The 22,471-nt window shown below is 40.2% G+C and overlaps 1 protein-coding gene across 1 annotated transcript; it reads left to right on the top strand.

The window, feature by feature from the left end:
• The first annotated feature begins 3,779 nt into the window (after window positions 1-3,779).
• Window positions 3,780-20,997, top strand: Esco2 (establishment of sister chromatid cohesion N-acetyltransferase 2). The gene is made up of 10 exons (XM_036198666.1): window positions 3,780-3,844; window positions 4,962-5,766; window positions 6,889-6,979; window positions 8,520-8,577; window positions 9,912-10,038; window positions 11,561-11,692; window positions 15,158-15,247; window positions 15,625-15,765; window positions 18,066-18,226; window positions 20,826-20,997. The coding sequence occupies exons 1-10, from the start codon at window positions 3,780-3,782 to the stop codon at window positions 20,956-20,958; spliced, it is 1,803 nt and encodes a 600-aa protein (XP_036054559.1). The 3' UTR covers window positions 20,959-20,997.
• Window positions 20,998-22,471: the final 1,474 nt, after the last annotated feature.

The raw sequence follows: 22,471 nt of genomic DNA, 5'->3' as shown, positions 1-22,471 counted from the left end.
ATGCAGAAACTGCCTCTTTCATAGTTAAAAGTCCCTGTACCCATTACATCCGTAGGCACCTAGTAGGAGCCAATTCAATTTTAAATGAACTCATTCCTTCACTGCTTGACATAGGTGAGGTTTTGGTTTTGGTTTTGGCTTGACCAAACTAGTCAGAATAGATCTGGCTAATTTTCCGTGGGATTCTCCAATCAAATTCTAGTTAAACCTGAAATGGCTTCAGCAAGAATACAAGACAGAGGCACCTCTGCGCTGTCTTGCCCTGTCATAATTCAATAAATTGCTGTGCATCAGGGCAGAATATAGAAAGTACTCAAATGAGTTGTTATTGATATTCTCCAGAGGCAGTCTGCGGGTTGGGGGTTGGTTCCTTTAAATCTAATGTCTGCCCTTTGTTAACTATAAGACTGAATAAGTCCCAAAGCTCTGAACGTCATCACTTCCGGCTATAAATTTACAAAATGCTCCCCAGCACCTAGGTTTGACTTGGCAAGTTTTCTTAGTTCTGATAAACAAAAATTATGAGAGTCCATTTCGAACTGAATCTCTCAACAAGCCCTGACAAGTCAGACCAAACGAAAGTGGAATCACTCAGGCGCAATGCCACAGAACCTGAAGTATTAAGATCCCTAGAGAGCCTGGTCTTCCCTAAAAACAGGAAATTCCAATCTAGTAGAATCTGCATGATAGAGAAGTCCCCTGGCTTTCAAAAAAGTAACTAGCCATGGCCTGATATTAACCGTTTTCCCCTATTCTGGTTCTTTTACTTTACAAAAGCTACTATTATTCTGGGTCTCTTGGTGCTAGTCAGGGTTCCAGAGTATCCACGGAAGAAGACTGTTCAGATACCAGTTTAAGCCAACAGAAAGTCTTTATTGCCAGCAGGTGATCACACTAGGTGTTCAGAGTCCCAGAGCAGCCACACAGGCCTTTCTCGGGGAGAACTTTTAAGCACAAAAACTGTGTCCTAGGTTGACATACAAGAACAGTTAGCCAGAAGCAAGAAGACTACAGAAGCCAAAAAGCAAAGTTAATACATTTAGAGTCCTTCCCAGAACTATGGATTTTGATGGATTTGGTCTTAGTTTTCGTGTTGACTTGTGGTACTGTCCACGTGCTCAGTTTTACAGCCTGCATGGCATTTCCATCATGGAGTCAGTTGTGCTAAGATCTGGGGCTCTGTTATAGTCAGGATTCTCGAACTCGGGAGATGGGGCCCGACTTTAAGTTATAGGTAAGTCTGGGGTTGCAAGGCCTCCGTTTCAAAGACATCTCCCTCAACAAAACACACTATTCTACCATTACGCAGTGGGAACCTTCATTCTGTCTTCTAACCTAGAAGTTGACCTACTCATGAATCATGACAACGACTAAATGGCTAGTCCTGTCACCGATTCCAGCCACTTTTGCTCTATGAAGAGCGACATCACTTAAACTCATTTAGAACTAAACGTGCGTTTGAATTGCTAGAAGCTGATGACTCCTTAAAAACATGTGAGTGCTTTAAGAACATTTCCACTTGCTAAAGGACACATGATAAAGTAGAGCTGGGTGGGGTGACACAGGCCTTCTGCATAAACAGCAATTGTCTTCAGGTCTTGGCTTTCATTTTCTGGAAAGTAGGAATGATGACACAAACTTCATAGATTGTGGTGAGGAGTAAGTGAAATGAAATTTATAAAGCATCAAGGTGGAGATATTTTTTGGGCTCAGCTATTCAGAACACATGCTACTCTTGAAGAGTTCCTGAGTGCAATTCCCAATGCCCACACTGAATGGCCTACAACTGTCTAAAACTTGATCCAGGGAATCCAACTCCTCTGGCTTCTGCTGATACCTGCACTCATATGCACATACCCACTCGCATACATGAGAATAATTAAAAATAATAAAATCTTTTAAAAATATGTCAAGTATCTAACACTTAAGAATTTAGTGAATGTTCATGCCATAATTTGAAGAATAAAATAATGAAATGGAAACCTAAAATATTATTGCTTTTTTTTAAAAAAGCAAAACCAATAATCAGACTTCAAATATGAAAAGTGAGAGCCTCCAGGATCTTGGAGATACCGCTTTATGTAAACTACTTACACCAACCACCTCAGAATTTTACTTCCGACTCAGCTGAACCATAAACATTCACAGGGAGGTTGTTGCAGGATTTTTTTTTTTTTTTTTTAATAAGGAGGCGTGGCTCCCTTGACCCGGGTCGGCTTTGCCTCTCAAGGGCGGGAGAATCTTGGAGGCCACCACCCCGGAGGCGGGGCAAGGACTGGGCGAGAAACCAATCACGGCCCAGGCTCTAGGAAGCGCTGAGCAGCGACGAATCAGGACGCAGCGGCGTTGGTCTCAAGTGGCGCGCGTGAATTTGAACGCCCTGGCAGAGCGCCGGGCTCCCGTGAGGACAGTTGTGGGGTCGCTGAGGTGCGGGGAGCTCTCCGCGCGGGTCCCCGGCCGGAGTGCACGCCGAGCCAGCGAGAGCCTGAGGAACGCGGGTAAGGTCACGGGGCAGGGGACTTGGCTGCGGGCGGACGCCGGGGCTCCCGGGGCCGGCTTCTCACGCCACCCGGGTGGCTCGTCCCTGGTCCCCGCAGACTTTCCCGTTTACCTTAAAGGTCGCGCTCGTGGAATTCGGTGGGACCAGAATCCGAAGGAAGGAAGGAGCGTTCTAGGGTGTCCTCCCAATGGGAAGAGGCTTGCCTGCTGTGTCTCCTCAGCAGCTGCCTGGCGAGGTCCGCGTCCTCTATAAATAAGGAAGCTCCTCCTGCCAGGGAGCCCAGCTGCGCGACCTGTGGGGACGGTTGTCCTCCCCACGTTCCCTTGCTCAGATTCCCACAGGCTCAGGGTCCGCACAGGCTTTGTGCTCACTGAACGTGCACACGGCAGGCTGTGGAGATGGTTAGCCAGAATGCACGCCAAGTGGAGAATGCAAGAGGCGTAGGGGGCGGGGAAAGCTGGCGACAAGAGCATCCATCCAGCAGTGGGCATTCTGGAAGGAGGGCAGTGCCAAGGAAGACCCCCCCCCCCCCAGGAGTGCTAAAACTTGATGGGATTGGTTTAATTCAAGGAAAGCGTGCCCCTGAGGAGGGTCCACCTGGCCTTGTTAGTTAGGCTCTCCTTTCTGCTCCAATGTGTAGGTGTGTTCGATATTTCCCCAGCCTACCCTCCGTCCCTTCCTTCTGTCACTGTTTAGGTCTCAGAGTAATTGACTGCTTTCCTTCCCTTTTTGCGACCCGTGTCACTCAGGCTGGTCCCAAACTCGGGATCCTTTCGCCTCAGCCTCCTATTAGCACCCTCACACCTGACTAGTTTGCTTAAAAAACAAACCAACAGACAAAACTGTTATTTGGAGACAGGCATGCTAGCTTAGCAACCTATAATCCCAGCCCTAGAAAGCTCAAAAGTTCTCTAAGTTCCTCTTTGGCTACAAAGTGAGTTTGAATTTGAGGCCAGCCTTGGCTGTGTGAGGCACTATTTCCTTCGGTATTTATTTGCAATCACTTTTTTCCGAATTCCAACTCCCCAACCTCCCCCCAGACAAAGTTTCCCTGTGTAGCTAGTCACTACTGTCCTAGAACTCCCACTGTAAACCAGGCTGGCCTTGAACTCACAGAGATCCACCTGCCTCTGCCTTCCAAAAGCTGAGATTAAAGCTGCCACCACTGACCTTCTGGAATTAAGATTTTTGAAATACAGTTTTGGCATAGTGCATTTTCTATCCATTTGATGACTTTATTATTACAGGCCTATTTATTACTTTTAGGAATTCAGTTAAAATGATGGCAGCTTTTACTCCAAGTAAGAGGAAACAACATACTCTGAATGCAGATAATGGTGATAGGTAAGTCTTAACTCTTTTTTGTTTGTTTGTTTTTCCCTGAGACGGGGTTTCCCTGTGTAGTCCCTGCTTTCCTAGAACTCCCTCTGTAGACCAGGCTGGCCTTGAAATCACAGAGATCCTCCTGCCTCTACCTCCCAAGTGCTGGGATTAAAGAGGTAGACCACCACCACCTGGCTACATATGAACTCTTTAAGAAAGAAAAATCTAGTCATGCCAGAGATACAAAGAGACAGTTTATTACAGAAAATTTACCATAGGGTATTTTAATAGCTAACTGGGGAAAATACATGAAGAATAATTTGTAAGTTTTTAAAAAAATATTGAATTCATGTGGGTGTTTTGGCTGTATTTATGTCTGTGTACCACATAGATGCAGTTCCCATAGATAGACTGAAGTTACAGATGATTTGTGAAGCATTATGTGTGGGGAATCAGACCTGGGTCCTCTGGCAGAGCAGCCAGTGCCCCAAGCAGCTGAGCCATCCCTCTAGCCCTTTGGCTTTTTGTTTGTTTTTTATTTGAAACCGTCTTACCCGTGTATACCAGGCTGGCTTCAGACTCGTAGAGATCTGCCTGCCTTTGTGTTGGGAGATTTGCCTCTCCTGAGTGTTGGGATTAAATGTAAGTGCTGCTATGCCCAGAGCCAATGGAGGACAGAGAAATAGATTGTGAAATACACACACATGTATGTATATCAAAGCTTCTTTGTAAACACCGTTTGCTTTTATGAATGTTATCTTTCTGTTTTGTTTTTGTTTTCTTTGAGCCCAGGTCTTTATATAGTCTTGGCTGTTCTGAAACTCCATATGTAGATCAGCCTGGTGTTAAACTCAGAGATATAAAGAGGTGTAAAACTCTATCTTTGAGTGCTGGGATCAAAGGTGTGTGCCACCAAGCCCGGCTTCTGAAAGTTATCTTTAGAAATACATTTAAATGCTTTATTTAATAAAGACAGAATTTGAGGATTCTGTTAAACAAATAGATGATATGAATATGTCAAACAATGGAGAGGGATGTGTTATTTTCATGTGACTAGTGAGAAGTTTATTAGTAGAGCTAAATAAATTTTGAAGAAAAATGCTGAACTTACAGATGAACTTTTTTTTTCTTTTCATAGTCTATTAACAGATATTTCATCAAACAAAGTAAGCTTTTCTGAATTTTCTGAAAATCTGTTTCCATCACCTAATAAAAAACAAACTTGTCAAAGCAGTGACCAAAAGGAAGAAAAGTCATGCTCCTACCAAGACCATTTCACTTCAAGTCTTCTCAAAACGACGGAAAGTCATAGGCTGTCATTTGCAAACTACAGTTCACTATTTAAAGCTGCTGTGTCTACTGTATCTTTCTACAATAAAAATAAGCAATACCTCAATCCACTTGAGAGGAAGTTGATAAGAGAGTGTAGATCCATTTGTCCAGCAACTAAAAATGAAGATAAATCTTTTTCCAGTGTGACAGAAAAAATGCAGAGAAAACCCATCTGTACCAAGAAGAACAAAAAACCACAGAAGAGTTTAACTGCTAAATATCAACCAAATTATAAGCACATCAAGTCTCTATCAAGAAACCCTAAAAACTCCAAGCCAAATCAAATGATCTATAAGCCAGTTGTGGATAAAGAGAATAGTTGTTATCCAGCAGAAAACCGTCCAAATACTCCGCCTCGGGTTCTAAGCCAGAAAATAAAACCACAAGTTACACTCCAGGGTGGAGCAGCATTTTTTGTTAGAAAAAGAAACTCTATTAAAAAATCATCCCTGGAAGATAAGCCATTACCAATACACTTACAGAAAAATGGACCAGAGGTGACTGAAGATGTTGTCCCCGAGGCAAAGCAAGGGCCAAAGTCCTTGTTAGTGAAAGAAAAATTGAATATTGACCTACTGGATGCAAGAAGTAAAAATGAGAAACTAAGAAAGGTAAAGTTAAATGTATTGTTTAAGAACAGCTGTCAACTTAATAAAACTTAGATATAAATTATGTATATAATTATGTAGCTCACATGAGTAAATGAAATTCAATTTTCTTTACAGTTTGGAGGACTACCTGTATAAAATGAGAAAATAAAGACAGGTAGAAAAATGAGACCTCTAGACTTTAGGTGGTATTTTCTGAAATGTAAGCAGGACTTTCTCTACTTTGCTTTTTGTTGTTCTCTGCTATTATTAAAAAGTAGGAATTATTATGGGCAAAACTCCCTCTAATTATCCCAGAATGTGGTTGCTATTATTGTGTGTATACATACATGCATACATATTGGAAGTGAGAAGCCAGTGTGTTTCTCAGGTGCCATCTACTTGGGAGATTTTTTTTTTAATTTATTTATTTATTTTTATTTTTTGAGACTAGGTCTCTTCATTGGCCTGGGGATTACAAGCACCACCAGATGCTGGAATCTAACTCAGGTCCTCATACCGCAAAACAAGCAACCAAACCTTCCTGTCTCTTGGTTATTGTTTTTTAAAGTCTGTAATGAGAATTATCCCTTTCTAGTTTGACAAAGTTTATTTTACTATTTTCACTAACTTTTGAAAGTTAATTTCATTATTGTGAAAAGAATGGTCTATAATTTTCATTCTGCCATCTTCATCTGGAAATAGACTTTTTAAAAAAGATTTATTATTACTTTTAATATGTATGAGTGTTTTACTTGTATGTAGGTATGTGCATGTGTGTATAGTGTCTTATAGTGCCAAACTGAATTCCCTGGAACTGGAGCTACAGACTAGAACCACCATGTGGGTGCTGAGAAGAAGCCTGGGTCCTCAGGAAGAGCAGCCAGAGCTCTTAACCACTGCACCATCTCTCCAGTCCTTGAAGCATGCATTTTTATAAGTATGGCAGTCTATGTCTATGTCTGTGCTCTGATGTTTAAAAAGGTGATCCATATTCAGTGAATGCAAAGGAAATTCTCCTTAAAAATAGATTGAAAATTGATGAATCATGCTCTGAAGTATTACGCATGATCAGTCTATTGAGATCCGTTCACTCAAGGGAAGACAAGTAAGAATTAGGACTTCTAACCTGTTCATTATTTTCAGAATTCCTCAGGTGCCGTAGTTTCTTCAGAAGAATGTAAACTTGATGAACATAATTTTCCTTCAGAGACTTCACTTGGTGAGAACAAGACAAGTAAGTAAGAAAATCTGCATTAGTCAGCCTAGCAACTTGTAACAAGCTTCACTGTGTATATCAATTTGGAATTTTATATATACTAATTTTTTCTAGGCCTTTTAAAAAAATGATGATGCCTATTATTAATATCTATTTATCTGTAGGAACTGTTGCCTCTGGTAAAGCAGAGCAGTAAGTTTTGAAAAGCAGGAAAGGAGATTTTTAGGTTAAAACATCAGACAGGAAAAAAACAAATTTATCCTTAAGTAACTGGCTATTTCTAAATGTCCTAAGCTCTCTGTTACTGTTGTGCATGTGAGTGTAGGTGCCCTTAGGGCATGATGTATGAGTGTGGGTCAGAGGATAGCTTTCTGGAGTGGGTTCTCTGTTTCCACCTTGTTTAGTCAGGGACTCTTGTTTCTGTTTTCCTTACCTGTGCTAACTGGCCTATAAGCTGCCTTACGATTCTCCTCTGACTCCATCTCCCGTAGGAGTACTGGGGTTACAGGCACCAAACTCTGCATCTGTTGTTTGTTTTTTATTACGTGGGTTGAACTTGGGATCAGTCCTCCACCTCAGGTGACTTATCTACTGAGCTATCTTACCAGCCCTACCTAAGCTCTCTAAGGAGTTAAATGTTTTCAGATTTATCTTATTATTTATTCCCTCATTTAAATAAACATGAGCTCATGGATATGTGTCGTTATGGATAAGTGAACGTTTTACATTTTAGGTTTAAATCCAATATATTCTTATTGCTCAAATTGTTCTGTTTTGACCATGGGGGTTGTTTTTCAGGTTAGTTCTCTTTGGCATGTCTCATCTTATTTTATTTATTTATTTATTTATTTATTTTTTGAGTGCTATCTTAGTTCCTGATTTCTACATGTTACTATGGGCACCTTCTGTATTTCCCTTGCTCCAGCCCTAGACTCTGCAATTTCTCCACAGAACTTTGACTCCTTTTATTGGAGGATGGTATGTAGAAATCAAGATCTGGGCTCTGAGTATAAGTGTTACTAGAGTGCTGTTGCTTCCAGGCCTTCTCTTCAGACAGGACTAGAGAACACACATGTTTGTTTCTGTGTGTCTTCATCTTCATGTTTTAGCATGAGTTCCTAATCCACTGTCAAGGATTTAGCCTATACTTTTTTACAATTTACATTTTGATTGGTGACCCATTTTGAATGAGTGCCCAATTATTCTAGCACCATCTGTCAAAGACTCTGCCAAAAATCGCTGGTTTATTTGTGTAGGGTAATTTCTGATCTGCTTTGTTCCATTGATCTGCCTGTCTTTTATTTTTTCGAGACAGGGTTTCTCTGTGTAGCTTTGCGCCTCTCCTGGAACTCACTCTGTAGCACAGGCTGACCTCAAACTCACAAAGATCCACCTGGCTCTGCCTCCCGGGTGTTGGGATTAAAGGCGTGCGCCACCACCACCCAGCCTATGGTTGACTCTTGAATGTAATGTTTTGTTCTTACTAACTTTCAGAGTCTTATCAGTCAGTTTAGATTTTCTTTGATAATGCAATTATTGCTGGTTTTCTCCCTAACAGTTTCTCCTGAGTCTGTCGTCTTTCCCATCTTCAGTGTTTCTTCAGTGAGTACAAAAAGGTAGGAATTATTTTTGCTCTCTCATCCTAATTTTATTATTTAGATAGGCTTCCTTTTCTCTTACAAGGCTACTTCTTTTTTTTTTTTTCTGTACCACAAAGGGGAAATAAGAATAATATCGAGACTAGAAGATTAGGTTTTTTTTTTGTAGAGATAGAATAGTTCTTCATAGGCTTGAGTAATAGTTGTCATTTATTATATAGTACCTGGCTTGTAGAATTAGTTTATTATTTCACTTAAAGATCCTCAGGACAGTCCAGCAGGTAAGTACTATTAGTATTGTTACAATCACACCTGAGGAAACTAAGTAACTTAGCCACCAGTACACAGCTAGTGGGTGACAGTGCTAGACCCAGGAATAGGATTCACATTTGACTCAAAGCTCCTTGGACTGTATTGCTTTCCCTAGGTGACAATATGTTAATGATAACTAAATTTTAATGAACATTTATAATCATAAGTATTAGTAGTTTGCATTTTATAGATGGGAAAAATTTTGGCCAGAGAAGTAAATAGTTAAGAGTTTAATGCTACTATAAGACATGGCTGGCCGGGCAGTGATGGCGCACGCCTTTAATCCCAGCACTTAGGAGGCTGAAGTTAAATACTGTGATGAGGTGGTATAGGTAGGTAGAATGTGACAAGTAGAAGATCCAAATTTTATATTGTCTAAACATCATGCCAGAAATCGTTTTTGTTTGTTTGTTTCCTACCCATTTGGTGTTGAATGACAAGGTATTCAGCAAAGAAATGTTTGGCCAAGTTCTCTCCTCTGTCTGTCTGTCTGTCTCTCTCTTTCCCTCTCTCCCTCCCCCCCCCTCTCTGTGTGTGTGTGTGTGTGTGTGTGTGTGTGTGTGTGTGTGTGTACACATTCATGTGGGCCCTTGTGCACATGTGCACACATGCCTGTGGAAGTCCAAGGTCAACTTTTGATGACATTCCTAAGGAACTGTCCACCTGATTTTCTGAGACAGGGTTCTCACTGGGACTCAAGTGCCCACCAAGTGAAAAGTTGCTGGTGACTCTATGGTTGCCTTGGGTCTGTGAGATTCAACGTGAACATCTACTTAGGAATTTCTTTATTTAAATGGGTACATATTGTCCTAAGAGCTGACAGCAAAGAAAAGTCTGTTTTTAGAGTGAAGTTAGCTTCCAAAGTAATTCTATATCTGTGTGCCTGATACTACAGAGGAAAGTTTTTGGATGTAAGTCAGATCTGGATTTGAGTCTTGACACTGAATTTACTCATTATGTTTCTTTGAGGAATGATTATTTCTGGGTGGACCTCAGGTTTCCCACTGTTTAGTGATATTTACCAACTTTTCTCTTTTAAGGTCTCCACTTGAAGAGCAATCTTCCCTGGGATCCACTGCATGTACTAACTTCTTGCAGCAGACAATTGTGCAGAAAAATCTGAATTCCGGAGATACAAATAAAGGAGGAAAAAACCAGCTCATCATTGTGAGTAAATTTAAAATAAACCCTTTCCACATGTAGAACATGCAGTCAGCCTTCTAGCATGGTTATCTTGGGTTGTAGATTTCCAGGTTTGTAATTGACAGTTTTGTTGTGGTAGCATTCAAAGCTGGCCTGTGCTTTGGAGCTCGTAGTGCCAGTATTTGAGTAGGATGCTATGAATGGTTTGTTCCCCGGTAAGAAAATCATTGATCAACAAAAGATGCAATAGGAGTAGCAACCTTAAACTAGAACTAAGTTTAACAATGTTAACATGACCACGGACTGTATCCAGTTCTAGAATCTGTGAGCTGAAAATGGTAGTTAACATTTTTTTTTTCTCCAGAGTTGAGGACCGAAAGCAGGGCATTGCGCTTGCTAGGCAAGCACTCTACCACTAAGCTAAATCCCCAACCCCGGTAGTTAACATTTTTATATGTTTTTGTTTGTTTATGGTTCTAAGAATTGAGCCTGATGGTTTCCTTCGTGGATAGGCAAGGCTCTGCCAATAAGCTATACTGTACCACCAAGGCTTTTTATTTTGGGAAAGAATTTTACTAAGTTGTACAAGCCAGCCTTGAACTTGGACTCCTCCTACCTCAGCCTCTGAGGTAGCTCTAATTATAAGTCTGTGCCTCCAAGCTCAGGCTTTCAGAAGTTTAAAGCAAAGAGAATATATGACTGTATTAGTTACTTTTCTGTTGCTATGATAAAATATACCATGGCTTGTAGAAGCGTTTATTTTGGCTTCTGGTTCCAGAGGGGAGTTGTAATGATGAGGAAGACACAACAGCAGGCAGCCAGTGTAGCAGCTGGGTGGACACATTTCAGCCTCACACAGGAAGCAGAGACAACAGCAAGAAGTGGGCCAAGCCTGCTTCCCAAGTGCTGTACTTCCTCCAGCAAAGCTGTACCTCCTAAAGGTTCCAGAACCTTCCCAAACAGCTCCACCGACCAGGCACCAAGTGTTCAAATAAGTCATATTCAAACACAGCAGTGACAAACCACACGTGGTCTGAAAAACCTAAAGTATTTACTTCCACTTTTTCAAGAAAACACTGCCGCCGATCCCTGACTTTTTTTAAGATTCATTTAAGTTTACAGTATTCTGCCTGCATGTGTCCCTGCAGGCCAGAAGAGGGCACCAGATCTCATTACAAGTGGTTGTGAGCCACCATGTGATTGCTGGGAATTGAACTCAGGACCTCTGGAAGAGCAGTTGGTGCTCTTAACCACTGAGCCATCTATCTCTCCAGCCCCAATCCCTCTCTTAAATAACTTAGAATCTAGGATTTTCAGTGTCATTAAAAACAATGCTTTATGAGAATGGAATTTGTAGAACTTTATCAATTCTTGATAATTGAGGGAAAGAGTTTTAATATCTAGGATAAAGATTTTAACACTCTATTGACTTAAGTCGGAGCAATGATTAATACTTTTTCCTTGATCTTTTATGTCCTTCCTAAAGAAGGTCCATTGTTCATCTAATTCTTGGGGTTTATGCTTTTGTTTGTTTGCTTGCTCTTAGGATGCAGGTCAGAAACATTTTGGGATGACTATGTGTAAGTCTTGTGGTATGATCTACACTGCTTCCAACCCTGAAGATGAAATGCAGCACCTCCAGCATCACCACAGGTTTCTGGAGGGAATTAAATATGTGGTGAGTCAAGAAGTCTCTGTTCTAAATAAAACTATGGAAGGAGGCATTTTGTGCCCTAATGGTTGACGGATCTATATATCCATAATATTTCACTACTTGCAATAGAAGTTAGCTGGGTATGTTAGCTCCCACTTGGGGTCCCAGAACTTGGGAAGAGGTTGAGGCAGGAGGATCATTGTGAGTTTGAATTTAGTCTTGGGCACATAGTGAGTTCCAGGCCAGTCTGTCAGTTTGGGCTATAAGAATGAGATCTTGTCTTAAGACAAACACATCAGTCTGGGGATATGGCTTAGAGTAGTGGTTCTTTCTCAACCTAGGGGCTGCAACCTCTTTAAGACCATCAGAATATCAGATATTTATAGTCACAAAATTAGCAAGATTACAGTTATGAAGTAGCAACAAAAATAATTTTAAGGTTGGGGGTCACCACAGCATGAGGAACTGTTAAGGGGGTTGCAGCATCAGGAAGGTTGAGAACTGCTGGCTCAGAGGGTAAAAGTGGCTGATGCACCAGATGAGGCTGCATAGGAGTCTAGAACCCCAGAGCTGTAAGGAGGAGTGTGGAAAAGGATTTCTGGGCTCTGCTAGGTGCCTGCATAGTTACAGTTTCAGTGAGGACCCTGTCTCACAGAAGTAAGCAAATGAAAGAGTAGGACACATAATGTCTTCTTCTGGCTGGCACCTACACAACCCTGAAAAATAAAAATAGATGAGGTTGATGATATTAAAAAGTTATCTTTGCTTGTTATCCTTCAGTGCTGGGTATCAAACTCAGGTCCTTGCATATACGAGGCAAATAGGACTGGAGCTATGACTAATCTAAAGGTTAGGTTGTTACATATCGGGGACTACAGGGGCCCAGCCCCTCAATAGTCCCCTCCCAGGGTCTGGGAAGAATCTACAACCAGCTGATAATTAACGTTTGAAGAAAAGAAATGAATCTATGTACACGAAACCCCTTAGTCCATACACTTTATTATTCTGTCAGTTCTCTCTCTACAAACTTATACTCTGCTCTCATTTTTAGCTCCTTTCTTGCCCAGTTTCTCCTTACATTTATCTGTTGTCCCCTCCAGGTTCTATCTTAATTCATTTATCTAGTTCTGCCCCTTCTAGGTTCTCATCCATCTAGTTCTTTCTCATATCAGCTCCTCTCCTATCTCTTTCTCTCTCATCTTGTTCTTCCTCATCTGGCTCTTCCTCATCTTCCATCTCATTCCTCTAGTACTCTCTTCTAGCCCTTCAATCTAGTTCTTCCCCATCTCAGTTTGTCCCTCTCAAGTTCTTACCCATCTAGTTCTTCCATTCTCTTTTCTCCGTTCCCCTGTGCCCTGGAGGTCCTGGTGTATATACACTTACAAGCAGTAATCCCTTGGCAGTGCAAAGCCAGGCTTCCAGGGTCAAACAGAGGGGTGATAAGAATCACATAGAGAGGCAATAACCATTAATTATCATTTGCAACCCCAAAGGGAAGTGACCAGTGGGGGGGGGAATAAATTAACTAAAGGCTAAATTCGGATAATATCTAAGAAGAGGGATCTTATGTGCTCAACTATAGTCTTAAACATGATTAGTAGAAAATGTTAAGAATCTATAAGTTGTTAGGTCAATGGGAGAAAATAAAACTGCCTTCTTTTTTCATGAGGCTCCTATCTGTCCAAGCTATCTGCCATTTTTCTGCAGTGTGGGGGGAAAGTGTGCTCGGTCGCTAGGCAACCTGTGCACAGCTAGAGGCCTCTGGTGATAGTTAAAGGGAGATCTGGAAGTAGAGGTAAGATTTGGGATAGGAGGAAGTTAAGCTTAATTGGCACATCCTCCAGGCCTTCTAGAACAGGCAGTCTGGATGCTTAAGTCTGTTCTTAGAGAGTACAGAGGTATCTCTGATAAGGTACTTTCTTCCATCTGGGGATGGACCTGGCCAGATGCTGCCAGTGATGATAATTACAGGGAGGCTTGAACTGGGGTTCTGGCTGTGCATAGCTGTCAGCGCACAAGGTTATCTAAATATTCCTTTTGTAGAGGGGAAATGGTGCCCAATCAATGATGGAAAAGCTACAATAGCACACAAGAAACTCATAGCAGGAAATGGCTGATAATCAAAAGCCAAATATCACCATGGCTCCTTGAGCCTCAGCTTGACCTCTGGAAGGCCCTTGGCTACTTCCAGGTATTAGCTTTGTCATAATCAGCTGAAATCCTACTTGGTATATTTTTGCAGCTTGCAGCAGTTACATAATGCTGTCTCAGATTTTGCAATCCCAGTGTACTGGATAAGTAAACCTGCCCTCTGCAGGATGTCGGGATCAGAGTGGTAAAACCATGAACATGTACTCTTTTCAAGTATGGGGTAAAAACGTAAGGACATTGCCAGTGCATGCATGTCACATGCACACATGCATACATAGAGAAGGTTCGCTGACAACTGGAAGTAGAGAAGTGACTTAGCACAATAGTAGGCTCTTGAGGACTATCCCTGTAAGGTTCTACACACTTGGAGGGATGTGGGCAGAAACACTGAAGGGGGAATGTGTGAATGAGAGCTTCCGCATTCCTTTGTGCAGAACTAATTACTTTTTTCCCTACTGTGACAAAATACTTGGCGGGGATTAATTTAAAGAGGGAAGGGTTTATTTTGGGTTATAGTTGAAGGGGACCATCCCACTATCCTGAAAGCATAGCTTCTGGCATGGTTACAGGAGAAGGTGGCCAGCCAGTCACATTGTTATCCATGGTCAGGAAGCAGAGATCAAACAGAAAATGGAACCCAACTATAAAACCTCGAGGCCTACCCCGCAGAGTAGCCCATTTCCTCCAGTGAAGCTCCATTTCCTGAAGGCTCCACGACCTTCTCAAACGGCACTATCAGCAGGGGACAAGTATTCCAACACTGTAGGGTCAGACCTGTGCTGAGTTGCTGAAAGGAGAAAGCATTTGGGCCTCAGTATGACCTGAGTTTCTCTCTCTTTAGTCCATTTGTATCCTCTTTCTGTGATCTTCCACTTCTTGGAACTCAGCTTGTTTGCTGCCCACCTGCCTCCCTCAGGTAATTCAGCAGATCTTATTCAGGTCCAGTGTGGGCTACAGCTGCTGTAAGTTCAGAATCTCAATTGCTGTGTCATGCCCAGAAAATGGCACTTTACAGTCCTTCTCCTTGTCTTCTGGCTCTTTCTATTGTCTCTTCTGTGATGTTCTGAGTCTTAGAGGGAATGGCATAAATGTCCTATTAGGGCTAAACATTTGTTCTCAGCACCCTCAGTAGCCATGAATATTTTCCACCATTCACTACAGAGAGAATTATCTCTGATTAAGGCTAAGTAGCCTTTGTCTAAATGGTGGGTGGTCAAGGCCAGAGCCTCTCTCCATCTTGCCTGTCCTGTCACTCATTGTTTGACCACCAGTCCTCTCCAAAGTATTTTATGTGTTTTGTTTGTAACTTAACAATTTTCCCCTCTCCTACTTTGGCAGGGCTGGAAAAGAGAACGGGTAGTAGCAGAGTTTTGGGATGGGAAGATTGTGCTGGTCCTGCCACAGGATCCAAGTTATGCCATCAAAAAGGTATGGGGTTGTTTTTCTCGTTCTCTCCTCAAGAAACCCACTAGTAAAGTGTGAACTGGTGTGCCAACAACTTCCTTCTCTTGAGTGGAATGTTGCCAACAGGAATAATAAAGCTAAAGCGAAACCACCTGGTGCCTCTGACCCCTCTCTCCTAGAATTGTCTGAGTGTCTTTAAAGCCTTCCTTAAAGCAGGTTCTTAAGCCCTTTTCCCTAAGTACCAGGTGTATACATCAATTCTGAAATAAGTTTGAGTGTATATAAATTTGGGAAATAGAAATAAAAGAAGCTAAAAGATGGTGATCATGTTTTGTGAGTATACACAAATTTAGTTTTGTTGTAATTTTTAAAACAAATTCACCTTCTGTTTTTTAACTCAGGTAGAAGATGTCCAAGAACTTGTGGATCTGGAATTGGGCTTCCATCAGGTTGTTCCCATGTGTCCAAACAAAACCAAAACTTTCCTCTTTATTGATGAAAAGAGAGTAGTGGGATGTTTAATAGCGGAACCCATCAAACAGGTATCCTATATGTCTCAGGTTACTAAGCTATCTTTGACTGTAATTAAATCCACTTATTTACATTGTATTTAGTATTCTGTCTTAAGCAGAATAAGTCTGTTGTTTTCATATAGCTGTTTCCCTACCTGGGAGTATTAAAATGCAGTGATTTTTATATAAGAATCTGTAGACCTAAGTTATTACACAGCAGCTTCGTGAATGTATTAAACAAAATAGTCATTATTTATTCCTCACTTAGAATACTTTTTTCTTTTTAAAGGCAGGATCTCTAGCTGTGGCTGGCCTAGAATGGAATACACAGAGATCCTCCTGCCTCTGCCAACCAAGTCTGGGATTAAAGGCGTGCGCCTCTGTGCCCAAGTAGAATCTATTTTAGACACGAATTAGCAATGATCTAAAAAACAGTTATCTTGTTATTATAAAGTAGAGAAAAGGAGCTTGTTTGTATTATCAATAAGACCAAATATTCATTAATTGCCAGTTATACCTTAATAAAGTTGGTTCTGGGAAAGAAGGCAAAGAAACCACTTTTGCTGACAACAAAGAACCAAAGGAGATGGGTCTGCAGGTCAGCAGTAGAGCATTCTGGTAGCATGGACAAGATTTTAGGTTGATTTCAGTACCACTTTGTGTTTGTGCACATGTGTATACCTGCTTGAAAATTATTGAAATTGCCAGGCGATGGTGGTGCACGGCTTTGATCCCAGCACTCAGGAGGCAGAAGCAGGTGGATCTCTGAGTTCGAGGCCAGCATGGTCTACAGATCCAGGACAGGCACCAAAACTACACAAAGAAACCCTATCTTGGAAAAAACAAAACAAAAGAAAATTATTGAAATTGCATATTCAGTGTTTTCCTCATAGGAAAATAAGTGTGGTGATAAAAATAATAACTGCCTTGATTTACTTAGTTAACTCATAATGTCACCATAGATTAAAACACCAGTTGGACTTTCTGAAAGAAATTCTCTGCAAGTTGATGAGGTGGGCCTTGAAGTTGGGATCTTCTGCCTTAGCCTCCTAAGTTTCAGACCTGTGCCACTGGGTCTGGCTTAACTATATCTTAACTATACTGGACATATCCTATACATGCATGCATATATACATTAAAACATTCAAACATGCAGAGGCCTCCAGAATTTACTCTTCCCAGTACCTTCCCTCACTGTCTTCTAGTTCTTGGTAATAGACATTTTACTCTCTGCTTCTATGAGTTCAACTTTTAGAGTCTCTATTTGTTAGATTGTGTAAGATCTATGGGTCCATCCATTTTCCCCAAATGGATGTTATAGTTGAATGGGATTTCCTTGACTGTTTTATTTCTTCATTGACAGACACTTAAGTTGATTCTATGCCCTGGGTTTTGTGTGTGATGCTGCAGTGAACCTGAGAAGCATCTTCAACCTCCTATTTTTTCTTTCGTAGACATACCCTGAAGTGGGAGCACTGAGTCGGATAGTTTTTGTTGTTGGTTTTGAGAGACTTCCATACTGTTTCCGCTACTGATTATTACACTCCCACCAGCTGCATATATGGGTTCCCTTTGTTCTTTTCTTGGCCAAGACTTAACTTTTATGTAACCATTCTAACAGATATGATGTGATACCTCCTTGTTCTAATTTGCATTTCCTTGGTTATAGTAGTAGTGAGCATTTCTTTAAACACCTGTGAACCATTTATAGGTCTTTTTCAAAGGAGATAGTCAGGCCGTTGTCCCACTTCTTAAATTTTATTTTATTATAATAGTGTACGTGATGTATGGGTGTGTGGCACATATGGAGTTGGTTCTCTCCTTCCACTGAGCTCCAGGAAATAAACCTCAGGTTGTCAGTTTTGTATAGCAAATGCTTTTCTTATTGAACCATCTTACTGGGCCTTTGTTTCATTTTAAAATTTGAGGTTTTTTTTCTTGCTATTAAGTTGAGTTCCTTGTATATTTTAGACTTAAACTCTTTACAATGTGTATGATTTGTAGATGTTTTTTTCGTAAGTTGTCTTTCACCTTGTGTCCTTTCGTATGCAGAAGCTTTGTAGTTTAATGTCAACCTGTGATTCATAGTCTGACCTCTGCAGACATCAGGCACACAAGTGCACATGCATACAGGCAGAAAGAACACTCATACACAGAAGTATAATAATTTAAGGAAGAACAGAGAATATTATGTTTTGGAGATTAACTATAGACAGGTTTTTTTTTAAAGTTTGCTTTTTGATTTTTAAAGTTTAAAGTTTGATTTTTGTTTGCTTTTTAAAAGAAAAGTCTGTGGTTTTAACTGTAGACATTACTGTGTGTCATTGCAGGCCTTTCGTGTCCTGTCAGAACCAAGTACCACTAAAGAATGTTCTAGAGCTTGGAGGTGTTCAAATGTACCAGAGCCTGCAGTCTGTGGGATAAGTAGAATCTGGGTCTACAGATTGAAAAGAAGAAAACGCATTGCAAGACGACTGGTAGACACTGTCAGGTAAGGAGGCAGAATAACTCCAGACCTTGCACAATGGCTTATTAGCTTTCCCAGAACTTCCCTTGGCTCATGAGCCAAACAAAAGAATTTTGCCAAAACATTGCTGTGTAAATACTGTTAAAGTCAGACTAAAGCAAATGTCGGCATTAGAAGAGACTAACTCAATATGTATTCCATGCCAAAGCTTAAGAGTAATTCTTTTCCTTCCCTTCTTTCTTGCATTTTTTTTTTCCTTTTTCAGATGGGTTTTATGGTTGAGGTAGAGTCTCATTGTTAGCCCTGGCTAGCCTTGAACTAGTGATTCTTCAGCTTCAAGGATGGAATTATGAACATGTACCACCATGCATGCACACCTCATTTTGTCTTTTGTTTTTAAAATTTATTGTTTTTATGTCCATATATATATATATATATATATATATATGTCTATATATATATATAAGCCATGTGAGTGCAGTGTCTTTGGAGGCCCAAAGAGATCAGATCCCTTGGAGCTGGATAGAGTTACAGTTGTGAGCCACCCAATATGGGTACTGGAAACCAAACTCAGGTCCTCTGCAAGAGCAGTACTGTTTTAGTTACTTGTCTATTACTGTGACAAAACACTATAACCAAGGCAACTTAGAAAAGAAAGTATTTAATTTGGGGACTCACAATTCTAGAGTGACCATCAGTAAGCAGGCAGGAAGGCATGGTCCTAGAGCAGTACCTGAGAGCTCACATCTCATCCACAAGCATGAGGCAGATAAAGCTAACTAGGAATGGCGTGAGCTTTTGAAATATCAAAGCCCATCTCCAATGACACACCTAATCTTACCTAAACAGTTTTACCAACTAGGAACCAAGTATTCAAATATATGAGCCTTTAGGGCCATTCTCTTTCATTTCTACAAGTATATTTGTACTCCCAACCACTGAGCCATCTCTTCAGCCCCCAGTTTATTTTCCCTTTTTTTGGTTTGTTTGTTTCTTTGTTTTTGTTTTTCAAGACAGGGTTTCTCTGTATAGTCTTGGTGCCTGTCCTAGATCTCGCTCTGTAGACCAAGCTGGCCTTGGACTTGCAGAGACCCACCTGGCTCTGCCTCCCGAGTGCTGGGATTAAAGGTGTGCGCCACTGCTGCCCAGCCTAGTTTATTTTCCTTAACAATGAGAATATTTATGTTCCTATATAACCACAGAACAGTCAAGTTCAAGAAACAGTACCAATATCTTTATCTTAGGAACTGAGACACTGCTCCTCTATAAAATTACAGTTATGAAGTAGCAACAAAGATAATTTATGGTTGGGGGTCACCACAACATGAGGAAGTGTATTAAAGGGTTGTGGCATGGTGGCTTTAGATGTTTTGTTTGTTTTCATGCTTTTTGACACTTCCTGTGTAGCTCAGGCTATCCTTGAGTTAATGATGTTCCTGCCACAGCCGGCCAGGTGCTGGAATCACCAGTGTTTGGCACCATGTTCAGGTTTGGTTAGACTTTATCTCCATTAACCTGGGACATTTCTTAGCCCTTCTGGTTTTTACCACATTGAAGTGCTTTACCTTTTTGTGGCTGTGACAGGGTGCTTGACCTGATGTAAAGGAAGGATGTTTAACTTTGACTTGGGGTTTCAGAAGTGTCAGTCTATTGTGGCAGGGATGGCACTGATGAGCAGAACAACTTACCTCATGGTGCCCAAGCAGCAGAAAAAGGGAAATACAGTAAGAAGCACATGCAAGATAGAGCACTAAGAACATGTCTGAGCAATCTCTTTTCTCTAAATAGGCATCACCTCCCAGGAGTGCCATAGCATGAACCTATCCAGGATAAATCTGTTAGGTCAGAGTCTCACGATCTAATTGTATATGCAGATGCATTTAGACACATCTGGAGGTGTGCTCTACCAGATCATCTATGTCTCAATTCAGTCAAATTGACAAAACCAGCTATCATGGACTATAACTAGTTATTTTACAGAATCCCCTGGAGGGTTTTTAAACATTTATTTACTTATTTTGTATGTTGGGGAGGGCGGGGGGGGGGGGTAACACATGTATCATAGCATGTGTCTAGAGGACAACTTTAAGGAATTAGTTCTCTCCTGCCACCATATGGGTCCTGGAGTTTGAACTCAGGTCATCAGACGTGGCAGTAAGTGCCCTTAAGTCACTGAGCCATTTCACCAGCCTTGAAGCCCTTTTAACTACTTCATTTTCAGTACTTTTAATTACAGTTGAACAAGATCAAGGAAATTTTAGATTTCTTTTAGCCTTCTCAAACATCTGTATTTGGTTTGAGAAAAATAAGTTTTTTATTTTTCTTTGGTGGTGGTGTGGTTATTTGTTTTGTGTGTGGTGTGCACATGCCATGGCATACTTTTAGAAGTCAGAAGTCATCTTGAGGAAATTAGTTTTCTTTCTCTTTCCAGTCTGTGGACCTTTGAGTTTCTGGTCTGAGATGATGCCATGGGATGTCCATCTCTAAATCCAAGGCATTCTGGTACCAAGAAATAGTAGTAGTTTTAACCAATTACTTACATTGTTTAATGTATATAATTGTTTATATTTAATCGAAATCTAAAATTTTAGTTAATAAATGCTTTTCTTTTTTTATTTTGTAGGAATTGCTTCATGTTTGGCTGTTTTCTGAGCACTAATGAAATTGCATTTTCTGACCCAACACCAGATGGCAAATTATTTGCAACCAAGTACTGCAACACCCCTAATTTCCTTGTATATAATTTTCATAGCTAAAGCCATTTGCAACCACAAAACTGGTACTGTATGGAGAAGCTCAGCTAGATAAGTAATTAGTATCAGAATGAAAATTATAAGACTTGTACACATGTGCATACCAATTTTATTTCTTGTATGTTAGATAATTTGTTGGTTTGAGATTCAGAGAAAAAAGATCTTTGGATACACTGAGTTCTTAATTTTGAAAACTTTACAGCAAATTGGCTTCTGCAGAAACTTGGCCACTTTATAAAGGAACACGTGAACACACTTAGACCATGATTGTCTCATGCTTGCTTCATCAGTAGAAGCAAATCTCAACACAGACAATAAGATAATTTCAGAATTCCTTATGTAGCTTTCTCACTTTATAAGCATACTGTAGCAGCTAAGTTGAAAATACTTAGATAGTATTTTGAATTTCCTGTGTGTATTAAGATGCCAGGAATTGTTATCTCATATCCATTTATATGAAATAATTCTATAACTTAGTATTTTAATCCCTTAGGATATTAATAAAAGCACACATCATAAAATTTAATTAAGACTGTATTTGGCACTGTTGTCTTCTGAGGTTTTTATTGCGTGAAAATGCTGGTAGGTAATTGAAGTCATGAACCAAACGTAGACCTAAGAACACAATGACCTATGGAATACTCTGTACACCTAAGTGCACTCAATTTTCTAGTATAATTTGGATACTCATTTGTAAAGCAAAAAATTACTTAGGTTGTTTTAATTCTTAAAGGTCGTTTAATTGATATCTGGCATGAGACATAAGTTTTTGTTTCTAAGTTATATTGCTTATTGTAAAATCGATTCATCTTTAAGACTAATTTGCCTGTAATACTTCCAAAAAGAATGTGGAAGTGTTAAAATTATCTGTAATTATGCAAACATTTTAATGCTATTTTCTGCACAAAATTTCTTTAAATGTTTTATTATAAATTTTATTAATATTATTTCATTGTTCAATGATTTGTGAGAAATCAATTATAATTTTTTATAATTATCATTATTAGTGTGTTTGCGTGTGCATTTCACAGTGCCTACATGGAGGCCAAAGAACAACTCTTGGGAGTCAGTTCTTTTCTCTACCATGGGTTCTAAAGATCCAAGTCAGGTGACCAGGATTGTGTAAGTACTTTTATTTACTGAGCCATCTCACTGGCCCAGAATTCATAACATCCTGTTAATACTCTGATAAATTATTCTTTATCATAAATGTCTTTTGAAAACAAAACTATAGAGATATTAGGGCAATAGTATGCTGAAACAGAAAGTTTCCCTATAGTCCTACTTACATTGCTTCTCATGAGTTCTGCAGGTCAATTCACTTGGTGTCTTAGGATTTAAATGTACACTGGGTTGTATTGACACTGTTGCTCTGTTTGCAGTTTGGTTTCACACACACACAAGTCTTGGTATTTAATAACAGCAACAAGTACATGGAGTAATTAGATCTTGTTTCTAATATCTTTCTCAAAAGAAAAAAAATCTGGAGTTGCTGAGTCAGAGATTATACAGAATG

Source organism: Onychomys torridus, chromosome 9 (assembly GCF_903995425.1).
Source record: "Onychomys torridus chromosome 9, mOncTor1.1, whole genome shotgun sequence".
In the NCBI taxonomy this organism is placed as follows: domain Eukaryota; kingdom Metazoa; phylum Chordata; class Mammalia; order Rodentia; family Cricetidae; genus Onychomys; species Onychomys torridus.
The sequence above is the reverse complement of the archived record's forward strand: the minus strand, read 5'-3'. Positions and strand labels throughout refer to the sequence as shown.

Bases quoted from the DNA above. Each gene is read 5' to 3' on its own strand.
- Esco2 (XM_036198666.1), top strand. From the start codon at position 3,780: ATGATGGCAGCTTTTACTCCAAGTAAGAGGAAACAACATACTCTGAAT. The intron at 3,845-4,961 runs GTAAGTCTTAAC...TTCTTTTCATAG, and splicing joins AATGCAGATAATGGTGATAG to TCTATTAACAGATATTTCAT. The intron at 15,766-18,065 runs GTATCCTATATG...GTGTCATTGCAG, and splicing joins TAGCGGAACCCATCAAACAG to GCCTTTCGTGTCCTGTCAGA.